Raw genomic sequence first — 22675 nt, 5'->3', positions numbered from 1 at the left:
AAAAACAAATCTGAAAAGGATACCTACTGTATGATTCCAACTATATGAGATTTTGGAAAAAGCAAAATTATGGAGACAGCAAAAAGATCACTGCTTGCCAGGGGTTTGGGGGGATGGAGGTCTGAATAAGCAGAGAACAGAGGATTTGGGGAACAGCAAAAATTTTGTAGGATATTAAAATGGTGGAAATGTCATTACACATTGTACAAACCAAAAAATGTACACCAAGAGTGACCCTAACGTAAATTGTAGACTTTGGGTGATTATGATGTATCAGTGTAGGTTCATCTATTATCACAAATGAACCACTCACGTGAGTGGTGTTTATCATGGGAGAGTTAAGCATGTAGGGGTCGCAGGAAGTATATGGGAAATCTCTGTACCTTCTATTCACTTTTGCTGTGAACCTAAAACTGCTCTGAAAAATAAAGTCTTAGGTTGGGTGTGGTAGCTGATGCCTGTAATCCCAGCACTTTGGGAGGCCAAGGTGGGTGGATCACAAGGTCAGGAGTTTCAGATCAGCCTGGCCAACATGGTGAAATGCCATCTCTACTAAAAATACAAAAAATTAGCCGGGCGTGGTAGTAGGCGCTTGTAATCCCAGCTACTTGGGAGGCGGAGGCTGGAGAATCACTTGAACCTGGGAGGCAGAGGTTGCAGTGAGCCAAGATCACGCCATTGCACTCTAGCCTGGGTGACGGTGCAAGAATCTGTCTCAAAAAATAATAATAATAAATTTAAAATAAATAAAGTCTACTAAAAATAAAACAAAAAACCACCAAAAGACAGTAGAGCAAATTTTATATTAATTTTATTTAAGTATACGTATAAAAGTTTCATCTCATAATTTTAAAGATACATAATTGCTTATACATATCATGTTTCAATCTAGTTTATTAGTTATCATTAATCCTTTTGGTCCCTGAATCTGTCTTTGCTTCCTCTTCCAGGGCTTGATGCAGAATATAACGGCCCATGGAGGGCAAGGGGCAAGAAATTAAGGGTCCCAGGGAGACTCAGTTTCAGTTATCCTTGATGATGCTGAGAGGCATTCAGCACCAGGAATATGTTGTTCAAACATAAATGAGAAACTAAACTATCTGAACAATCTTGATGAAGGTTTTCCACATAAAGTGCATTTCATATCTCTATAGACTTAACTACTAACAAGCTACAACCAAGGAACTTAACTACTACTGAATCCTCAGAGGTATCATCAATATCCAGCTTCCAATTTCCACTCTCTAAAATATTTCTCCATCGTGCTCCTAGATTTCCAGGTGCCAACATTTACAGTAGGTATGATTTTCTGGGGCTTCAGCCACTGGACAAAGCGTTTCATTTCCAGGTAGCTGCTGTGTTCACTGTAAGGAATTCCTGTAACACCAAAGAAATGAAGTTGTACACTAAAAATCAAACTAATTTAAAAATTCACAGTCCTAAAATAAAATAGAATAAAACAAAAGAGAAAAGCAATCCATGGCATTTTTGTCAAAAATTCCTTGGTGCTTTAGTTTTGATAAGAAAACTTGTTGATACCTTTTATGAATAATAAAGAGGAAGACATTAAAATAATACCAATATGGTCTGGCTCTGTGTCCCCACTCAACTCTCATCTCAAATTGTAATCTCTATGTGTTGGGGGACGGGCCTGGTGGGAGGTCATTGAATCATGGGGACAGATCTCCCCCTTGCTGTTCTCGTGATAGTGAGTTCTTGGCCAGGTGCGGTTGCTCATGCCTGTAATCCCAGCACTTTGGGAGGCAGAGGCAGGTGGATTATCTGAGGTCAGGAGTTGAAGACCAGCCTGGCCAACATGGTGAAACCCCATCTCTCCTAAAAATACAAAAATTAGCCAGGTGTGGTGGTGGGCGCCTGTAATCTCAGCTACTGGGGAGGCTGAGGCAGAAGAATTGCTTGAGCCTGGGAGGCAGAGGTTGCAGTGAGCCGTGATCATGCCACTGCACTGCAGCCTGACCAATGGAGCAAGACTGTGTCTCAAAAAATAATAATAATAATAAGATAGTGAGTGAGTTCTCAGGAGATCTGATGGTTTCAAAGTGTGTGGCACTTTCCCCTTTGTGTTCTCTCTCTCACTCTCCTGCTCCACTAGGGTAAGATGTGCTTGCTTGCCCTTTGCCTTCTGTCATAACTGTAAGCTTCCTGAGCCCTCCCAGTCATGCTTCCTGTTAAGCCGGTGGAACTGCAAGTCAATTAAACCTCTATTATGCATAAATTATCCAGTTTCAGGTAGTTCTTTAAAGCAGTGTGAGAACGGACTAACAGATATGAAACTTAGAACATTCAAAAATCTATTACTTTTTTGTGTATATACTTAATAATATGCATTTCTAGAGAGTCCTATTTAATTAGGATTTTCTTCTTTTTAAACATTTCTTCCTTTGGACACTTTACTTAGCTACAGGTTTCAGGAAAATATGGAAGAAGTACGAGTCAAATGTGAAGAATAACAACCAGGACACTCACCTCCAGAGCAGGTAAGCAGATTTGTCCCTAAACTTTGCACATATTAAAAAAAAAAAAAACCCACCGTTTATCTTCTTTATTGAAGATCAAGTATCACAGAGAAAGGTGGGAAGGATCCTATTTTAAGTAAACTAGAGTCTTTAGAGGCTGAGGGTAATCACTGGTCTGGAGATACACAAGCATGTTCCCATCAGCTGTCACTGCAATAAGCCAACTCTGAAGGCACTGGTAAACCTTCTCCAAGGATGAAAACAGGCAAGTCTGTATCTCCTGCTGTCACCACATCTAACCCATCATCTTCCTGCTCCCAATTTCACAGTGTCATCTATACTTCCAGTATATAACCACAGTAGTCCTCCTTTCAAGTAATTCTGCAATTTCCTCTCAATATCACTGATCACACAAGTGAAATGATCTGTATTCATCAATGTCTATCTACTGATCAAGTTCTTTCACATCAGTTTACATTGGACTAGATACAGAATTAGAGTTGCAGAGAGATTTGAAAACTCTTGAATTGTTAAATTCTTTGGTGCCTATTTTTTTTTGATACAATTTTTACAACACTTTTAAAAAATAGAAAGTAATTATAAACATTAAAAGTGACAAAATTTAATAACTATACCATATATTGAAATGTTTCCTTTGGTCTGGGGAATAACATCTGCTATACTAGTGAACTTGTTAGAGTGTGTCCATCCTGTAGGTCTAAACGCCAAAATCTGATCATATTTCCCACCATACTTCTTCAAATGACTCTGTAAGCCCTGTTAAATAAAAATAGCATATCGATTTAGAGGTCAATGGAGATGAGTTATGTGGAATAAAACAGACTGATTAAAGAAGTTATACTGGTGTAGGCATGGGGAGTTGTCACTTGTTAAGCATTAGCTTATAATACCTAGTGCCATGCTTCTAAAAAATAATCCTTGAAAAAAATACATATATGAAATATTTTCTCCTTCACTTATCTGAAGTTAAACAAGTACCATCTGGAAAAAAACAAGTATAACGAGACAACATGAAACACAAGCAATTAAGTACAAACAAATTACAATTCCGATAGCTACCAAAAACAAAAACAAAACTATTCTCCAAATCTTACTCCATGAAGATAATATCAATAATGGCAAACACCAATGCAAACATGTCGCCATGCATATACACCAACAGGTGATAGCTAGGTGGACAGAAAGAAATAATTTTCTGTGAATGGCATTATACTCAACACAGAGATACATTTTACAGCTGCTTAATAACATTCTTTTCAGGTATTTGCACCTTTCACCCTCTAAACATAAACTAGATTTATTTTAAAACTTTTCATGCCACTATCAATGGAAGTAATATGCTCCCCTTATAAGCCTTGAGTGAAATAAAACTTCCCTAAAGTCATAATAAATGACGACATTTGATAAAACTCTTAGAAAAATCAATGACTGAAGTTCAATCTTTGAAAGATAAGAGAAATCCAGTTATAAATAATAATGGCATGAAGGATACAAAAAAATCTAATACTTTCGGTCTGAAGACCAAAACCCAAAGTTTCAAAGACTTAGAATGAATTAATAATAAAATTCATTTTATTGATGAATTGATAACAATCTTTTGATCTCTTTTGTATCAAATAAGAACCTTTTATTAATTAGAAGTGAATATCAAAATACCTACCATAAGACAACCATATTTCCTACCAATTACTATGCACATACAAAAAAAGTTAGTTATGGATACATAACTAAATTTCCATTTCAATATTCTTGGCTCTGCACATTTGCAAGTTTTGCTTAGTCTAGCACCTACCTAATGTAATTTGTTTAATCACTACTCCTTCTGCCCTTGTCCTCACAAAGAAAAAAAAAAAATAGGAAACTGAGGTTTACAGTAATTTTACATATAATACATAAAATAAGTCCAACTTTCAATACATATCATCAAACCTGTCCATTCCTATTTGTTTCTGCAAAAACATCCAGAAGAATTAAATGATAATATTTGCTTTTTGTGGGACAAATTAGAGTTACCATAAAAACATCTTTACCCTGTGCCATAAACAAAAACTTCAGATATTATCGTATAAGTCAAACATACAGAAAAAAAAAGACTACCAACAGCTACAAGTAGTCCATTAACCACAATCTGAAAACTATTCTTAGGAGGAAATTTATTAAGAATAGTTTAGTCAACATGAAATCCCGGATTTATGACTTGTCTCTCTCCATTTATTAGTAACCAGTTTGGAATAAAAACACTTTTAGCAATATTACTAGAATTATGTTTTCAGCATGCAAATAATCATCTGTAATATCATTGTTGTAACACTTTACCATAATCAATCAATCAGGTTTAAATCAGAGGTGGTAGTCAACTATGTAGCACATACGTGAACTTCAGATGTTGAACTAGGTGGCATGAATGGTATTATTTACAGCCTTTCAAAGGCTTTATTATAGCCTTTCAAAGGTGCATTGGGCATCTTGAAAACTGTATTAGGATTACCTTTTCACAAAAAGTAATTATCTTTCATGAAACACAATTTTTGGCTGGTAAAAAGAAAATGGGCTGGAATTACAAACTAAAATGTAGTATTATGATTACCATCAGCTTCTGCTCCATTTGTGTCCTAGAGGTAAGAAATTTTCTGAAAATATGTGAGTAAATCAGGCACAGGGGAGGGAACAAAACTTTTTACAGTATGCCATTTTATATTTTTGTTTTTACCCTTGTCAATGTATCACCTATTCAAAACATTTTAAATACATATTTGATTATCATTGCTAGAATGTTTAATAAATGAATTTTAAAAGAAAAAAAGTCTTCAAAAAATATGATCAATACCTACTCACTTTAATGGAGGAAGGGGAGGGACTACTGAAGGCAATACCAATAAATATCTGCTCCAATATTACATAGTAGCTTTTGTCAGTGTGGAGGACAAGAGGATACAGACTTCACTTTCTGTAAGCTTACAGCCTGGTGGGCAGGAGATCAGTAAACCCCACCTTCCAATGGAAACCACTTGCCCTTTCTCAGCTTTTTCTATCTTTCATCATCTATTCCACCATCAGCATCTAGGAGCCTTACAGATTGACCTTTTCACAAAGAACTTGTGTTTTATTATAAAATCACAGACGTGGAAAAATACAGACCTGACGACTATCAAAAATATAGATTTAATGACTCCAGATCACTCCTCCAAGGACACTAGCCTCAAAAAAATATTCAAAATGAACATTTCTGAGTTATTAAAACCAATTTGAATTCCTGTATTAAAAAGTTATGCTTAGGCCAGGCATGGTGGCTCACACCTGTAGTATCAGCACTTTGGGAGGCTGAGGAGGGCAGATCACTTGAGCTCAGGAGTTTGAGACCAGCCTGGACAACATGGCAAAACCCCATCTCTACTAAAAATACAAAAATTAATGGGGCATGGTGGCATGTGCCTGTAATTTCAGCCACTCAGAAGGCTGAGGCATGAGAATCTCTTGAACCTGGAAGGTGGAGGTTACAATGAGCCAAGATTGCACCACTGCACGCCAGGCTGGGCAACAGAGCAAGACTGTCTCAAAAAAAAAATTATGCTTGAGTTTGTAGTTGTGAAAATGTAAATCTTGTTTAAGTTGGGATTTGTACATATACGCTCTCTAAAAGAAGGCCATATGCATCAGAGCACACAGTCTGTAGAGTGGTAGGTTTTGAGGGAATTGTCAAAGGAAGACATGGCCCTCTTCCTGTTCAAAGTGGATGCACCTCACTACCTATGTTTCAGATCCCGCTCAGAAACCTTACTTCATAAATTATCCTCTTATCTTAGATTCTCCCTGACCCTCACAACATCAAAATCCTCATCTCTGATAGCTAACAAACAAGCAAACCCCCTCCCTTTGGCCATCAAAGTATCCAACCCCTCTTTACGCCATGCTCTAGTCTTACTGTCTCCATTGCCTCACCTCTCATTCATTCTTTTTATTTCATAAACACAATAGCAAATGTGAAAATACATTGTTCCATGTATTATGTTCTAAATTTCTTTTTTTTTTTTTTTTTTAGACGGAGTCTCGCTCTTGTTACCCAGGCTGGAGTGCAATGGCGCGATCTCGGCTCACCGCAACCTCCGCCTCCTGGGTTCAGGCAATTCTCCTGCCTCAGCCTCCTGAGTAGCTGGGATTACAGGCACGCACCACCGTGCCCAGCTAATTTTTTTGTATTAGTAGAGACGGGGTTTCACAATGTTGACCAGGATGGTTTCAATCTCTCGACCTCGTGATCCACCCGCCTCGGCCTCCCAAAGTGCTGGGATTACATCTAAATTTCTTTTTTAACATACAGGTTTGATGTATTCAGCTGCCAGGTGTCAAAATGGTAGTATATGGAACAACCCTTAGTTAGTATATGAATAAATCTGACAAATAAGGCCCCAAATCCCATCATATCATATGTCTTAATTTACACCCTGGAACTAATGCTCAAACTTCCTCTTAGGATACACTTCCACTATTTCATTTAATTGTCACGACAAGTAAATTTTCAATATATATCAACCTAGAGAGGCTTAATATTAATAAAGAATAGAACAGACCTGAAGTAAAGTTAGAATTTCTTAGATTCTCCCCTCATTTCCCCACTGACCCAGAAAGAACTGGAAAATAATCTTAAAAATTGAAGATTTGAATGACCAGACAGCTGCATACGTTTCTATTTTTGTTCCTTCCTATATGTTAGTTCTCTAGTTCCTAAACTTCTGGTGGGTATATGAACTACTCTACAGAGTTGCACTTATAGAAAAACTACAAACATTTAAAATTCCTTTTAAAAAATTGTCTAGGGCAAATTTTACTATGAGTGACTCTATTATAATTGAATCCCTCTAAGTTAAATGCAGTTTACGATCATCAGATTACCGTATTTTTTAGTTCGCCCTAAAACACATATCTCTTGAATGCTTACCTTGAAATTAATTTGCATCATTGGGAGAAGGTGAACCAATGAACTGCACATGTCTGTAGTGATGAGGGAATTAATTTCTGGTATATTGAGGCACTGTAGTGTTCTATATTTTTCTTGGGACATGCCCACTTTCGAACCTAAAACATCAGCAATGGCTATGGGCAAAGGAAAAGGTTAAAAATAGTAAACTTACAGCTGGTGAAAAAAGTTACAGTTTAAGCAAATTTTAAGGTAAGAATTTACCAAATAAAAGGAAATTCAAAACATTCACACTTTTACCATGATATCTCAAAAAAGGCTGAATCATTGTTTTAGTTTACTGTGCAGAATAAAAGAAAACCAAATAATTTATTTTTAAAGACTATTTAAAAACTGCAAAAGTGTATAGAAAGTGGGTAGAGGAAGGGAAGGAACTAAATTTGGAGAAGTTAAAAGCCCCGGCTTTATCACCCTTAATATGTGATATAATGTGACCATACTTAAGAAGAAATGGAAATCTTTTGCAAATTAGTATAATACTACCTGGACAAACTACAGTTATATATCCAGAAATAATTTAGGAACAAAAATTAAAACTGATTGCTAATATAATTAACTATCATCCTCAAAGAATGCAGCAATACAACTATGCATTAATCATCTTTCAAAGTTTATTAAATAATAATGTAGCATGGGCAGTTGCTCTATATATTTCTTACATCTAGAAAGCCTAAATTAAACACACTTAACAAATGTTTCCATAAAGTCAAACCTTCAAAGATTAAATGTTTCAAACTAAAATTTTCCTTCAACTTCAAAGGTAATATTGAATCATTACAGGAAATAATTATCAAATGCAAGAGTAGAAACTGAAAGGGCTTTATGCAAAAAGAATCTGATCTTTATAATATATTAATGTAAATTAGATACACCTACCACTCACCTAGGAAGACTTTCTCTTTTCCAATAGAGTAAGTACCACAGACAACAAGAGCACGTGGGTTTAGAGTTACAGCCTCAAAGGCAGTGTTGATGGCAAACTGGATAACCTCTTGCTGAGATGGAAATGTGTATTCGGGGCTACAATATCTGTAATATGGAAACATAGTACTTATTAAAAGAACAATAAGAAAGCCGTAGCCTTAAGCCAGGTGCTATTTTAGAAAACGAGCTTTAGCAACTTGCATACGACAGCAGTATACTATATTAACACCACAAGTTATTTCACTGCCTGTGGTTAAAATTATTTATCAGTTGCTACTAACTTATGATAAAATTCTAAGTTTTCAATATATCTTTTTCATTATATTTCTTTCATCACCCTCAAAAAATTGTCTTTTTGAAGATTTTTTTCTCCAAGAATATTTCTAGCAGGCCAGCTATTTTAATTATAAATTATAAACCTCAATATCTTTTATTTAACTCCAAACACTATCAAAAAATCCTATTAATAAGGATTATATCTGAACCAAACATTGTTGATCTAATAAAAAATTATTAAAATAATGAAACTATGAATTTAGTGAAACAGTTTTAAATCAGTTAATATTGACATGGTTGATATTAATATCATTTCTTACAGACATAAAATATATATACTGTGTATATATGTGTATACACACACACAAATACAACAGATGTATAACTCAGTGAAAAATTAGCTCTAAGCTACTATCTATATTCGAGATGAAAAGTACTTTTTCCCTAAAAATGTAATAAGCTACAAAAATCAAATAAACATATTTTTTCCAATTTTCAGAATTGTTTTGTTAGTCAACCACTAGACAAGAGGAAGAAAAACCTTTCTCCTATAAAAACCCATGGAGAAATTCAGAATTGTATGAGAACAGAACTAGGTAACAAAAAAGAGTTTTGCTTTTTTTTTTTTAATTTATTTTATTAATTTATCCAGTGCTTAAAATCCATATAGAAGAATGGAAAAATCAGCTACAGTGTGAGAAAACTGGATGCAGAAAGATCATCTTTTACTAAAATATTGCATCCAAACATACTTCTCCTCGAAACAGGTTGAAATGGTTAAGATAATTTCTAACAAGTTGATGAGATATTTTAATATATGAAATCACATTATATACCAGTAATATATATAATTTTTATTTACTTAACAAAGCTAGGAGAAATACATATACAGTTAAAATGTAATGGCTTATGCCATTATATTTATAGTACTCAGGAATTCAAAAGTGTCACTTATAATTACCTTTTTAAGAAAAGAACACCAGTAACTTTGAATACTCAAAAACAGAATCACATTTTGGCCTCTGTCTTCTCTTCACAATTAATAGCTACACAGATACTCTGAAAGGACAACTTAAAAGGGTGTCTTCCTAAAGTTTGCTCCTAAGTTTTTCTTTCTTGTTTCAGTAACAGGATTCTCATATGCCATATTTTCAAAAATAAATCACAAAAAAAATGAGCTGCAGTCAGTTACAGTCAGTTAACACATGCAATCCCAAATTTGCCCTTAAGCAAGTATACATTTTTTTTCAAACAGCATCCCTCTGATAAAGACCTTTAAAATAATAACTGGCAATAAGCCATCATTTTGATGACCATGATACACGAAGGCTGTCAGTGGGAAAAGGAAGCACACAAAGAAATCCTCTCTTACGTGGTATCTAAGTACAGCACATGGACTTTCCGGTTCGCAAGAAGAGAACGTTCCATGCTGGGATCTGCTCTGAAGTCTCCCGTGTGTAATATGACAGTACCATTAGGAAGACAAAAGAGGATCATGACAGCACCTGGACAGCTGAACACAAATTTCAAAGGAATATTCTTAACACAGGCAAGCATCTAAAGGAACAGTATCTATTTCAAAATCAACAAGTGAACACACTTTATTAGCTGACCACAATGACATAGCATTGCACTACAGAGGAAATGCAGCACTTTAACTTGAGGAAATTTACATCAGAAAAAGAACTGGTGTGCAGAAAGGCAGACCCAGGTTGCTCAAACTCCACACATTCCCAAGAAAAGCTTGTCTTCGGGGCTGGCCCTTAGCTGGCTTCTGGGAAATAAACTCTGAACCCTTGGAATATTATGCCAGGTAAGACTGTTTTGTATACCTGAGACATTGAACTATGTACATGGTAACAGCTTGATGCTAACTTTGTGATCTATGGTGAAAACCCCATAAAGTTGACTAAAAATCAGAACTCAGCTGGGCATGGTGGCTCACACCTGTAATCCCAGCACTTTGGGAGGCTCAGGTGAGCAGATCACATGAGGTCAGGAGTTAGAGACCAGCCTGGCCAACATGGCAAAACCCCACCTCTATCAAAAATACAAAAATTAGCTGGGCATGGTAGTGCATGCCTGTAATCCCAGCTACTTGAGAGGCTGAGGCAGGAGAATCACTTGAACCCAGGAGGCGCAAGTTGCAGTAAGCCAAGACTGTGCCATTGCACTCCAACCTGGGCAAAAAGAGCAAAACTCCATCTCAAAAAATAAAAATAAAAACTCAAACTGGCAATTTAACAACAACAACAACAACAAAAAAAAAAACAGCTGCAAAGATAGTAGACAAAAAACTTAAAAGCAACCTAACGTAATAGCATTGGCCTGGATTTTAGGAAACTTAGATTTAGTCTTCTTTCTCTTCATCTATGACCTCCATGGTACAGAGGGCTAACATTCTATGGAAAGTAGAAAGAAGCAAAGTTGATAGTTGTGCTTTGACAACATGAATGCTGATAGTACTTTATATTAAATGAAAAAAAAGAGGGAAAAATACAGGCCATTTCCAAGAAAAAAAATCTTCCAAATCTTTAATATCTAGAGGCTGAATGATTTCTTAGTTTAAAAAGGGCTGGGGGGAGATAAAACCAACCCTCTAGTATCTGAAGGTAGTATAAACTGTTAATTTATATAAATGATAAATGATATTAAAGAAAATGGCAAAAGGTTATCTTGCAAAGAACAGCAGCAACGATATGTTAAAGTATTTTAAAAAATAAGCTGGAATCTCAGATGTGAAGTGTAGTAATTTAAACCGGATAAAAAATGGGTTAGATAACATTTAGAAGATCTCTTTACTTTTAATATCTGAGTCTATAACTGGGTACATTTTTTTCAAAAGGAGAAACAACTTACTCAAGTTTTAAGAATTATCAAGCATATTAATTCCTATGAAAAAGTTATTAAATAATCATGCCAAAATGCTGTCCTAAAAAATGTGCTATTAAGATGACTTTAATACTTACTGATTGGCATCAAGCAAAACAACTTTGACACCATTCACGATACATTCAGTGTCCAGTGGCAATGGATGAACATATTGTTCTTGCACATGAAGCTTGTTCTTCAACAAATTGCCAGTTATCTGCAAAACAAGATGCACTTATTGCTGATACAGTAAGACACTAAGTATTTTATTTCATATCTAGTTTAGAACCACAGCTTAATAACATCCCTTTTCCTGTTTATATTTAGGTAGACACTCCATAATGCCAGAAAGAATTTCCTATAATAACTGTGCCACTACTCTGTTTGAACATCATCGCTGACTTCACCTCATCTATGAAACATCCATCCGTCCCGGCCTGACATACAAAAGCCTGAGTGATCTGGTCTCAGCCCATTCCTGTGGGTTTGTCTCCTCTTATTCCCTGCCTTTCCTTCTAGCCATTCTGAATTATCTGAAGTGCCTGGAATGGGCATATTTCTCAGGTGCCTGTGCCTTTACATAAACTTTACTCTCCACCTGGAACACTCTTTCCTCTGCCTCGTCCTGGATTCAGACAGATTTGCATATACAAGTTCAGACTCTGCCATTCCTAGCTCTGTGACCTGGGGCACACCACGTAACCTCTCCAAACCTCAGGTGCTTCATTAATAAACAGAGGGTACTTCAAGTATGCTGTGAGTATTAAATCAAATTCTAGTTCAAGTCCTTAGTAATGAGCATTAAAATGTTCTCCTTTTAATGATTAGTTGAAGGTATCTTTCACTCACAAAACTGTGTCTAACCTTAGCCCAGGACAGGGTAAAGCACTCTCTTCTCCCTACTCCTAGGTACTCCATTCATTTTTCTATTATAATACCAATCCCAATGTGGCATTATTTATGAATGTTTCCTCTGGAGGCTGTAAGCTCCTTGAAGTTAGATACAGTCATGTCCCTCAGTACCTGCAGGGGACTGGTTTCAGGACCCCTTGAGGATATCAAACTCTGGGGATGCTCAAGTTTCTTATATAAAATGGCATAGTATTTGCATATAACCTATGCACAACCCCTTTAAATCATCTTTAGATTAATTATAACACCTAATACAATGTAAATGCTATATAGTTGTTATACCGTATTTTAAAATTTGTATTTTTTTTTATTGTTGTATTAGTTTTTATTTTTGAATCTTTTCGATTGCAGTTGGTGGAATCCATGGATAGGGAACCCACAGATACAGCGGGCTGACTGTATTTTGCCTTGAGAATCCATTTAGGCTTTCAGTGAATGTTTACTAAATGAAACTTCTTGTTTTTAATACATCGTGAAATAGTTTATCTTTTGTTTCCATGTAATAAAACATATGTTTTCTAAAAATGGAAACCTGACATTAACTCATTTAAGTTTAGAACTTTTATGTGGAATATGTTTTCTCATATTTTTTCTAGTAGAATGAAAGATCTTACTGTTTTAATTATTCTTTTTTAATGAAATTGCTTAGAAATTCACAGCATTCTACAAAGTCAAAAGTTAGACAACTAAAACATACCTCACTACAATAAACTGGAAATGTGAAGTGTTTAGACAATCCAGCATAATGATCAGAATGAAAATGTGTGAGAAAATAGGCTGTGCAACCTTCAACCACGCCATACTGAAAGGCATCAACTGTAAAGTCAGTTCCTGCAAGAAAAATACCAATACAGTAGGTTGAGCAAGAGCTAACAAAGATACCCAATTTGATGATAAACACTGAATGAACCCTCTATTCTCTTTACATCTTATTTCCAATTTAACTATATTTAAAAACTGATACCACATAAATTTAGCAAAAGGTGACACTAAAGAATGTCTTATACATTTCTACCAAGTATTTCAGTATAGAAACTTTTATTGGTGAATAACTGCACCAAAAAATATATATAAAATTCTGAGCTACAAACCAATTGCTTCTTTAACTAATACTTTCATAATACTTAGCACTTTACTTCTTCAAAACAGCAAAAGGAGAATGCTAATTTTCTTCTAAAACATGAATTCTCAGTGGGGGCAGTATTGATTTAAGGAAGCAAAAATGGTTGAGGACCAACGTAATCTCACATGTTACAAAAGTGTGTAGCTCTCCAAAAAGCCACAGTACAATAAGACACAAACAATATATCTATCATCTTTGAATTTCACTGCACAGTCAGACTGGAGGAGTGGGGTGGGAAACAATAAAAAAAAATGCCCGAAAAGGCTCCCTAGAGGAGCAGAGATGAAGAAGAGGTTGAGAAATACTGTTCTAAAATGTGTTCATGCAAAAAATAACTAAGTATGCTGATTGGCAATGTGCAAATAAATAAGTATAACTTCTCAATTCTATTGAGATTTATCAATACATGGTTTTAGGCTCACTTCAGGTACAGAAAATTAATCAAAATAATTATTAAAAACACCACTGGTATTATAAAGCATATAAATGCTATTCTTTACACAAACATATTGAACAAGTTATAGATCTAGAACATCAACAAAGCGTTTTAAAAATTTTTCAGCAACCAAGTTTATGAAAAGGCAGAGAAAGTAAGTTATAATGTGGTTTTTAAATTTTTGGCATTTATTATATGTAAAACCTGTGACATTTCCCTTCTTAGAAACTATTTAGTACTTTGCATTTCTCATGAGTACTTAAGAGGCTGCCTTTTATTATAGTTATTTATAGAGCCTCCTTTCCTCCTTTTGTATTAAGCCGAATCCCTACTCCTTTCTTACACCTTTCTATAGCCAGTAATATCTACCTAACTAGTACAGTCACTTACATAGAGGACATGTTTAATAGAAGCTTGATGAATTGTAGCAAAAAAAATCAAATAGGCAAAACCATATCTATGTTAGAGGCTCATGAAGTATCACAAAAGCAAAGGAAACACATACAAAAAATTGTTTCATACGCACACACAAACACCCCAAACGGGGCAATAAACAAAAAGTTCAAAAGTGTTGTCTTTGTTGATATATTACGTATTGATATTTCAACTTACCAGGTATCTTCTTATAGAATGGACATGTCTTTTTTCTTAATTCTCCTACATTAGATGACTCTGGGATTTTCTTGTTCCTCCTTTGCAGCCCACCATGAGCTGATTTTGTGAAGGCTTTGACTTTACTTAAATTGACTGTTTCAGATTCTGCATTAGTAAGGTGATCTAATCTCTTCTGATGCGCTCCTTCCTGTGGTGAATTTGACTTTTTAAGTCTCTTTTTTTGACGCTGTGACCTCTCACTAGAAAGTTCCACAGAAAGCTGACTCTCATTTAAATTCTTTGCATCAAATTCTAAATCACTTAAAGATTTTTCTGCTTTCCTCTTGCACTGCCAGGACCTCTTTTTATTAGGACTGTGAACTGGATTTAAGTTTATCCCTTTTAATGCACTTTCCCCTAGCAATTTCTCTTCTTTTCTTTTGGGAGGTAGTCCAAAATACACACCTATATCTGTTTGCTTCATTACTTTGGTAGAAGGATGTCTTGCATTACACGTAGGACCAGAAGGCAGTATTTTCAAAGACTTAGCAGCAGGTGTACTAGAAAAGTTTTCTGTATTTAAAATTGTAGCTTTACCAACTGGTACACCATCTAATTTCTTTCTGCAGAAACATGCTGAGTTAGTATTATTCTTAGCATTCAAGCTCCCACTTGATAATTTTCTATTTTTACTTTGGGTTGGTTGGGAAGAAAGATACCCTCCTCCCTGGCTTTCAAAAGGTTTCGACGTTAAACTCTTAACTAATGAAAGAGAAACTTGATTGTAAACAGCTGATTCTTCAATTACCTGTTTCTGGTTATTTGATTGCGATGAGTGAAATTCTGGCTCATCAGGTTTTGCTTTAGTTGTCTGATGAACAGAAGCAGCAAGCTTCCCTGCCAATGCAGGTGGAAACACCACAAAATCACCACCACGATATGCCGGCTCATAAGGCAAAGTACTCTCCTTATTTTGGGAAATAGGTTGAGACAAATCATTTAGACTACTGAATCTATACAATCCTTCATCATGCTTATCCTGAGTTAAGAAGCTATTCACTTTGGGGCAGCTCTCATCCTGGTCCTCCAGTAAGGGACCATGTTGTTTAATAAGTAAAGTACAGCTGTCCTCTTCTTCAAGGCTGCCATCTTTCGAGCTTTCTGTAAAAAACAGTTCTTGTTGTGAATCATCCAGTTTTTCATCGATATCATGAGGGTCTTCATCGCTTTGAAGTGGAGAATAGGAGATTCCACAGTCGCTAAAGTCATTTTCTGGCAATGGCAAATTTATGTGTTCTGAGTTGTTTGGGTTGCTTAATTCTTCATCAGCAAAAGGCAAAGCAACTCCTACCAGTTTGTCATTCTCAACAAATTCGGTAAATTGTAGAGCTTGTTGGGATGTTTGGATATTAGCAGAAATCTTTTTATTGGCTTCGGTTGGAGATGGAGATTTTCTTAAATACTGTATCATCAATAAGGGATCATTTGAAACTGAGTTACCAGTTTGGTTCTGATTCAAAGACCATCTTTCCTCAAAGCTGCAAAGAATGCCTGACTTAGTCTCACTGAAACTGCCACCTGACGCAGGTGATGGGTTGCTAAAAGGATGCTCACTAGCTCTACTTTGAGCTAGCAGGAAGTGAGTGTATCTCTTGTAATGAAACGGAATTGTTGAGGTACACAGAAGACCATCAGGACACTCTGAAATTTTAATTAAAAAAAATTATAGGATCAAAGCATAGACTAAGCTTTGACAACAATAGCCCTATAAATTGGGTTCCATTATTTAACATTCACATTGTATATAATAACAATTTTAATAAGATTAGTTATAATTGCTGATATACTGAAAAGTTATAGATTCTATTCTAAAAATAGAATTTGAGAAATTGGTTTAATTATAAGGCTTTACTAATTTGGAAACTATTCCCTGTCAAACTATTGTGATTGAGAAACTTTCTATAAGCCATCTTTGCATATCCCTGTATATGTTAATTTCCAGGTTTATCAAAAAATGACACCTCCTTCCCCTCGAAAAAGATATTATATTAAATTAGAAATCTTCATGGCTTAAAGTCTAACTTAAAACTGCCTCTTAAAAGCATTTGTTATAGAACGGAATTTAATTCAAGAAGAACCACCTAAGAGTCTATTCAAAGGAGTTTAGTGAAATACTGAAAGAAAATTTTTTTTTTTTTTTTTTTTTTTTTGAGACGGAGTTTCACTCGTTACCCAGGCTGGAGTGCAATGGCGCGATCTCGGCTCACCGCAACCTCCGCCTCCTGGGTTCAGGCAATTCTCCTGCCTCAGCCTCCTGAGTAGCTGGGATTACAGGCACGCGCCACCATGCCCAGCTAATTTTTTGTATTAGTAGAGACGGGGTTTCACCATGTTGACCAGGATGGTCTCGATCTCTTGACCTCGTGATCCACCCGCCTCGGCCTCCCAAAGTGCTGGGATTACAGGCTTGAGCCACCGCGCCCGGCCAAGAAAATATTTTTAAGGTGCCTTCACTCTATAGGACATTTCACTTTAAGGTCTTCAACCATGAACTCCAATTCCATTCCTGATTTTCAAGTTACATAAAAGCAAATTACTAGCAAATTTATGAGGTTTTCACTTGCTATACTTTTATGGGAAAGGCTAATGCCCAATTTAAAGAAGAGGTTTTTTTGCATCTTCATGCAGTACTTTAAAATAACTACAGGTTAATAATAAAATGTATTCTGAATCATAGCTAACATGAAAACCATACATTTTTTTTATTTTACTGAATTTTAACTATTTCAGATTTTAAAAATCTATATATAGTATATACAATTACTTTAAAATATATAAATTATCACAAATCATTCTCCATATGCATTCCAAGTAGGATTTTCTACATTAAATACTTATCACATATTTTAAAAGATAAAAATGCATACTTTTGTTATCATTTGACACATTTTTTCGTTAGAATCTTAATCACCTAAGACTCCTTCACAGTTCCTCTTCCTGTATACATTAGCATGATGACTAAAACATACCATATTTAGAAACCACACTATATCTATACTTATTTTTTTTCAGACAAGGTCTCACTCTGTTGCCCCACCCAGGCTGGAGTGCAGTGGCATGATCACAGCACCCTACAGCCTCAACTTCCTGGGCTCAGGTGATCCTCCCACCCCAGCCTCCGCGTAGCCACCACATCTGTCTAATTTTTGGTATTTTTTGTAGAGATGGGGTTTCACCATGTTTTGCAGGCTGGTCTTGAACTCCTAGGCTCAAGTGATCCACCTGCCTTGACCTCCCAAAGTACTGAGATTACTGGCATGAGCCACTGTGCCTGGCCTATTTATAGTTTTCTATACAGTTCCATAAAAATAACAAATTGGGCAAGGTATTTCACTTTTAAGAACTTTCATCTATAAAATATCAATACCACCTTCCTTACATGGTGGTTGTGAAAGTACCCAGCATAGGAAGGATTCAATTAACATTTATGAAAAATAATCCAGATGTTTAGGAACTTTTACGAAATAACAAAATGTATTTAAACTGTTTTCCAGTCTGCCATTTTCTTTACGATTATACCATTGACTTACCAGTATCTCCCAGTGTCTCATCTCCCTTTTAGTTTACTGCTTGCCTTTCTCGTTTCACTGAATTGTTATGTCAGACCTAATGAAGACTTTTTCGATTATTTAGAAACTGCTACCTTTTCTGCAATCTTACCTGTTTCAGAGCCTGGTGGAGAATCCAAACATTCAAAAACATGCCATCGAGGTGTCTGCCCAATCAATGAGGAAAAAGGCATCTGGCAATTTGGACAGTATCCATCATAAACTGGACGTATCTTTGGGGACACGTGTTTGTTGTTGTGAGTTCTACAGAGCTTTCCTGGAGTGGTCTCCCTGTCTTGGGACTGCTGAATACCATCTCCACAACTTGAATTTTGACTAGAAGCTGCAGAAGTCTGACAATCTGCTTCTTCAAGGGATATTTCATGGTCCTTCACCTTCTCTTTAGCTTCCGTGGCTCTTTTTCTCTTTCTATTCCGTTTTGACTGGTATTTTCCATCTGTTTCCTTTTCAACAGATTTTAGGATATTTTTGGAGCAATTATTTGGATCAACTTGTTTCGGTTTTCTTTTAGATTTGTATTCCCAAATGTCTTCTTCGGAAAAAATGTCTTCTAACATGGCAAAATGATTTTATCATTCAAGAAGTATTAATCTTAAGTAAATTGAGAGTCCATTTCTTGTCACAAAAAGTTACGCAATTATTTTCCTGAGAAAAATATAAAGGTAACAAAACCCCTACCAACTCAATGGGACTCTAAAGGACTGGTAATGAACATATTGGCAAGCTAGAAAACTTGAACCTGAGAACACCTGCTGTTCCATTTATACCACAATAAAACTAAGATAAACCTATCACAGGAGTAGCAACTATGAAGTTTTCCATTATGGGTGCCATTTCATTCAAATATCTTGGCCTTTTCCAGGACTTGATTCATAAGAATAAGAATCAATAATACTTTGAAAATAAGCACTAATGAGAAATATAGGTTCAACAGCTTCATCTTAGAATGAGCTTTGAAGCTACTATCAGTTCTCTTTCAAGTGGACAACCGTCCAAATAATTCATAAATCCAACCACATTTATTGGACAAGTGGCTCAACAGGTGTCCCAAACACTAAATGGCTATCTCAGTTTACTAACAAAACTAGTCACAACATAATCAAAGAGGGGTGTAATTCGCAAAAAACTGCCAAGTCACTGCTCTTATCCACAACTAGTGGATGTTCAACAACTTCGGTTTCCCGGGACAGTCCATGATCTTCCTCCAGCAGCAACGAACAATCCCTGCACAGTGAGCAAAAAAGTTCAAATATGTGAAAGGGTGGGCTTGTACTGAGGTCTGACTCCATAACGCACTAATGGTCCTTAAAGTGGCCAGCCCCCTGTCCACCAGTCTCAAAACAGGGTCACAGGCCAGCCTCTCCCTTCTCTTCTGGCATTAGAGGCTGCAAGGCCTGGAAATGGGGCCTTAACCCTCTCCAGGTTAAGCACAGCCAGCTCCAAAAAAGCCCTCAGAGCCCTCCCCTTCTGAAGCCTCTGAGGCCAGCCCTCAGGGACCCTCGCCGCCGCCCACCTGCCACTCGCGCCCCGGGGGAGCCGCTTCAGCTGCTTCCGCTCTCCTCGGCACCCCCACCTAAAAATCTGTTCGCGCTCGCACTTTCAGCACTCCCAGATGACAAAACGCTGTATTTGTGTATAAGTGAAAGCCACTTCCGCCAGTCACTCCCATCTTACAAAAAGCCTTCTCCCTCGAGGTTATCCCTACACCCTTTACCTTTAGAGTCTTGGCGGGAACAAGTTCCCGCTACCACAGTAGCGTGTCGAATCGGCGGATGCTGGTCAAAGAGAGAGACTTTAAAAATAATTTTTAAAAATAGGTTGCCCCCTTTTTAAGTCCTACAGATTTATTGTATTTTATTTTTGTCCTAAAGCCCGCTAATTTCTAATGTGAGGTTGGGGGGTGGTTCCCTTACAGCCTCTGGGACGCTGTCCCTGAAGCCTTTTCCATGTTGAATCTGGCGCTCTCAATGTCCAGGCTCGGCTGCGGCGTGGGGACCGAGAAAGGGCGGGGTAGGTCGGGACAGCAGTTTAATTACGTGCCCGGGAACTGCGACGATTTGGACTTTTGGCACTTGGACGTATTAAAAAGAAAAAAGTGTCGCTGGCGTGGAGTGGAGCTGGTGGATGGTGAGACGAATGCATTCTTGGGGAACCACAGGACAGTGAACGTTTCGTCTCTCCCAGCGAGAATCTCCCGCGGGCCCAGCCGCCGCTTCGGGAGCCCGGAGGGAACATGGCGGCGCCCGGAGCCCGGGGCTGCAGCCTCTCCGGCCTGCTCCCCGCGCAGACCTCGCTGGAGTACGCCCTGCTCGACGCCGTCACGCAGGAGGAGAAGGACAGCCTGGTCTACCAGTATCTGCAGAAGGTGGACGGCTGGGAGCAGGACTTGTCTGTTCCCGAGTTTCCGGAAGGTGAGGGGCTGGCGTCGGGGTGGGAGCCCCTCCTGGCACCTCCCCTTTCTCGGGGATGGCGCTCTCCCCCGAAGCTGTGGGCTAGGCGGGTTTGTGTCCCTGGCGTCCGGGGGAATGGCTCTTCGCCTGACGTGGGCCGCTGCTCTTGTGCTCTGCAATTCCAGAGATCCCAAGCGGCCACCGACGGTGGGTTTCTCGGGGACTGAGACCCACGTACTCGTCTGTGTATCCTGAGTTCTGCCCGCCCCTGGTGTTAGCCAAGTAGAGTCAGTAAATGTTTAGTGTCCCCGTTGGCGATGATTGCAACGTTCACACCATTCTGTCCGTTCAGTCCGGTTCCCCAGTGTCGTCTCGTCATCTTTTTGCATCACCTTGACATTTACTGATCACTTTTTCTTGTACCACGCACAGTTTGTTTGTTTGTTTGTTTGTTTTTCTGAGGCGAGTCCCTGTCACCCAGGCTGGAGTGCAGTGGTGTGGCCTTGGTCTTACTGCAACTTCCGCCTCCCAGGTTCAGGCGATTCACCTGCCTCAGCCTCCGGAGTAGCTGCGACTACAGGCACGTGCCACCACGCCCGGCTGTTTATTTAGTTATTTTTTTTGGTAGAGACTGTTTCATCATGTTTGCCAGGCTGGTCTCGAACTCCTGACCTCAAGTGATCCGCCCGCCTCGGCCTCCCAAAGTGCCTGGATTACAGGCATGAGCCACCGCGCCACACAGAGTTCTAAACACTTGAGGGAATATTTCCTTATTCAGTCATCTCTATAGCCCAGTGAGGTGCTCGTATGATTCCTCTTTTACAGTTGAGGAAATGGAAGTACAGAGAGGTTAAGTAACACGCCTAGGGCCTCACGGCTGATAACGGCCCCAGTTGGATTGACCCTAGATTTGCTGATTTTGTGCTTCTCCGCTCAAAGTCATGAAACTAATACTTTTTAAAATTGGAATCAATTATAGCCTATCTCCAGGGTTTAAATCCTGTCTATGTGAGCTTTTGAAGCATGAAGGAATAGATATCCCCAATAGGGCTGTTTGTGAAGCATATCTTGCCATGATACATGAAAACATATTTTACCTTCTTTGGATGGGAGTAGCATTGCTTTCTTTGCCTGGTGGTGCTGGCATGTGTCCTGGAGTGACACTGAAACCACATGTATAGTTAATTGGTTGGATGTGGCAGAGTTCAGTTATCTCGTGGGTGGTATATCGGAACCTGCCTCTGACAACGAAGTATTTGGTGTCTTTCCAAGCCTTTTGCACTACCCATGTTGAGAAGTGCTTATTTTTCCTACTATTAATCTTATATTGGATTTGAAATATTGTGGAATTCTTACAAAGAATTGGGTACATGACTGCTTATCCCATCAAATAACTGAAATATTGTTTACATCTATACAAATACATGCTTTAAAAATTTTTTTGTAAGAAGGTAGTTACTTAGTAGGTACACTTATCAACAAGCAGGCCATCAGCTGGGATTTGGGGAGTGTTTTTTATTTTCTAGTCTTGTTTGTATTTACAGGGAGTGTATTTTATTCCCATGAGATTTGACCTCTGTGACTCATAAGTAAAAAACCGATAATAAAATGTTCAGGCTTTGTGTTTAATATAGTATGATTTTCTACTGGATCCAATTATTGAGGATAGAATGTTAGAAATGACTATTTTCTTGGTTTCTTTAGCAGTAAACTATAATCAAGAAGTCATAAACATAACTTTATCTCAACTGTATGCTTTGTTCATTTCTTAGAAGACTCACATGTTTATGGGGACAGTGCAGTGTAATGGATAGATTTATACAGACCTGGATCTTTGTTAATCCATTTTGTTGGTTGTGTGATTTTGAGCAAGTTACTTGACCTCCAAGCCTTATATTTCTCACTTGTAAAATTGAACTATTATTTACCTTTCAGGATTATTATTTGTATTGAAAGAAATGTATGTAAAATTCTTAATTCACAGAAAAGCTTGCTAAATGTTAGCAGCTTTTTATTGTATTCATTGTAATTATTATTATAAAATACA

The 22675-nt window shown here is 37.5% G+C and overlaps 2 protein-coding genes across 5 annotated transcripts in view; one reads left to right on the top strand and one right to left on the bottom strand.

Moving 5' to 3' along the window:
* Nucleotides 1-794: 794 nt before the first annotated feature.
* On the bottom strand, nt 795-20314 carry DCLRE1A (DNA cross-link repair 1A). 2 transcript variants are annotated; one of them, XM_012448019.2, is made up of 10 exons: nt 19953-20314; nt 18330-19462; nt 14628-16310; nt 13154-13287; nt 11643-11761; nt 10046-10186; nt 8357-8502; nt 7435-7589; nt 3113-3254; nt 795-1377 (listed from the first exon to the last, which is right to left on the bottom strand). In XM_012448019.2, exons 2-10 carry the CDS (start codon nt 18793-18795, stop codon nt 1217-1219), a joined length of 3147 nt encoding a protein of 1048 aa, XP_012303442.2. In that variant the 5' UTR covers nt 18796-19462; nt 19953-20314; the 3' UTR covers nt 795-1216. The 2 variants fall into 2 exon arrangements, with proteins under 2 accessions (XP_012303442.2, XP_012303443.2); XM_012448020.2 differs by lacking the exon at nt 19953-20314 and adding an exon at nt 19752-19938.
* The window catches only part of NHLRC2 (NHL repeat containing 2), a 53599-nt gene continuing 51000 nt past the window's right edge, over nt 20077-22675 (top strand). Inside the window, exon 1 of one of the 3 annotated variants that reach the window (XM_064373826.1) lies at nt 20077-20649. In XM_064373826.1, the coding sequence (XP_064229896.1) occupies nt 20472-20649 (178 nt within the window). In that variant the 5' untranslated portion in view covers nt 20077-20471. Of the gene's footprint in view, nt 20650-20818; nt 20836-22675 lie in introns of those variants that run through there. The other 2 variants (XM_012448021.3, XM_064373828.1) reach the window with 2 other exon arrangements.

The sequence above is a fragment of the Aotus nancymaae genome, unplaced genomic scaffold (genome assembly GCF_030222135.1).
Source record: "Aotus nancymaae isolate 86718 unplaced genomic scaffold, 86718_ANA_hifiasm-v0.15.2.pri h1tg000010l, whole genome shotgun sequence".
In the NCBI taxonomy this organism is placed as follows: domain Eukaryota; kingdom Metazoa; phylum Chordata; class Mammalia; order Primates; family Aotidae; genus Aotus; species Aotus nancymaae.
The sequence above is the reverse complement of the archived record's forward strand: the minus strand, read 5'-3'. Positions and strand labels throughout refer to the sequence as shown.

What these genes read in the sequence shown, in the direction of transcription:
- DCLRE1A (XM_012448019.2), bottom strand. Translation starts at nt 18,795, where the DNA reads ATGTTAGAAGACATTTTTTCCGAAGAAGACATTTGGGAATACAAATCT. An exon ending in TTCCAGTTTATTGTAGTGAG is followed by an intron (nt 11,762 to 13,153) that starts GTATGTTTTAGT and finishes CTTGTTTTGCAG; the next exon opens with ATAACTGGCAATTTGTTGAA. An exon ending in GTTTTGCTTGATGCCAATCA is followed by an intron (nt 10,187 to 11,642) that starts GTAAGTATTAAA and finishes ATTTGTGTTCAG; the next exon opens with CTGTCCAGGTGCTGTCATGA.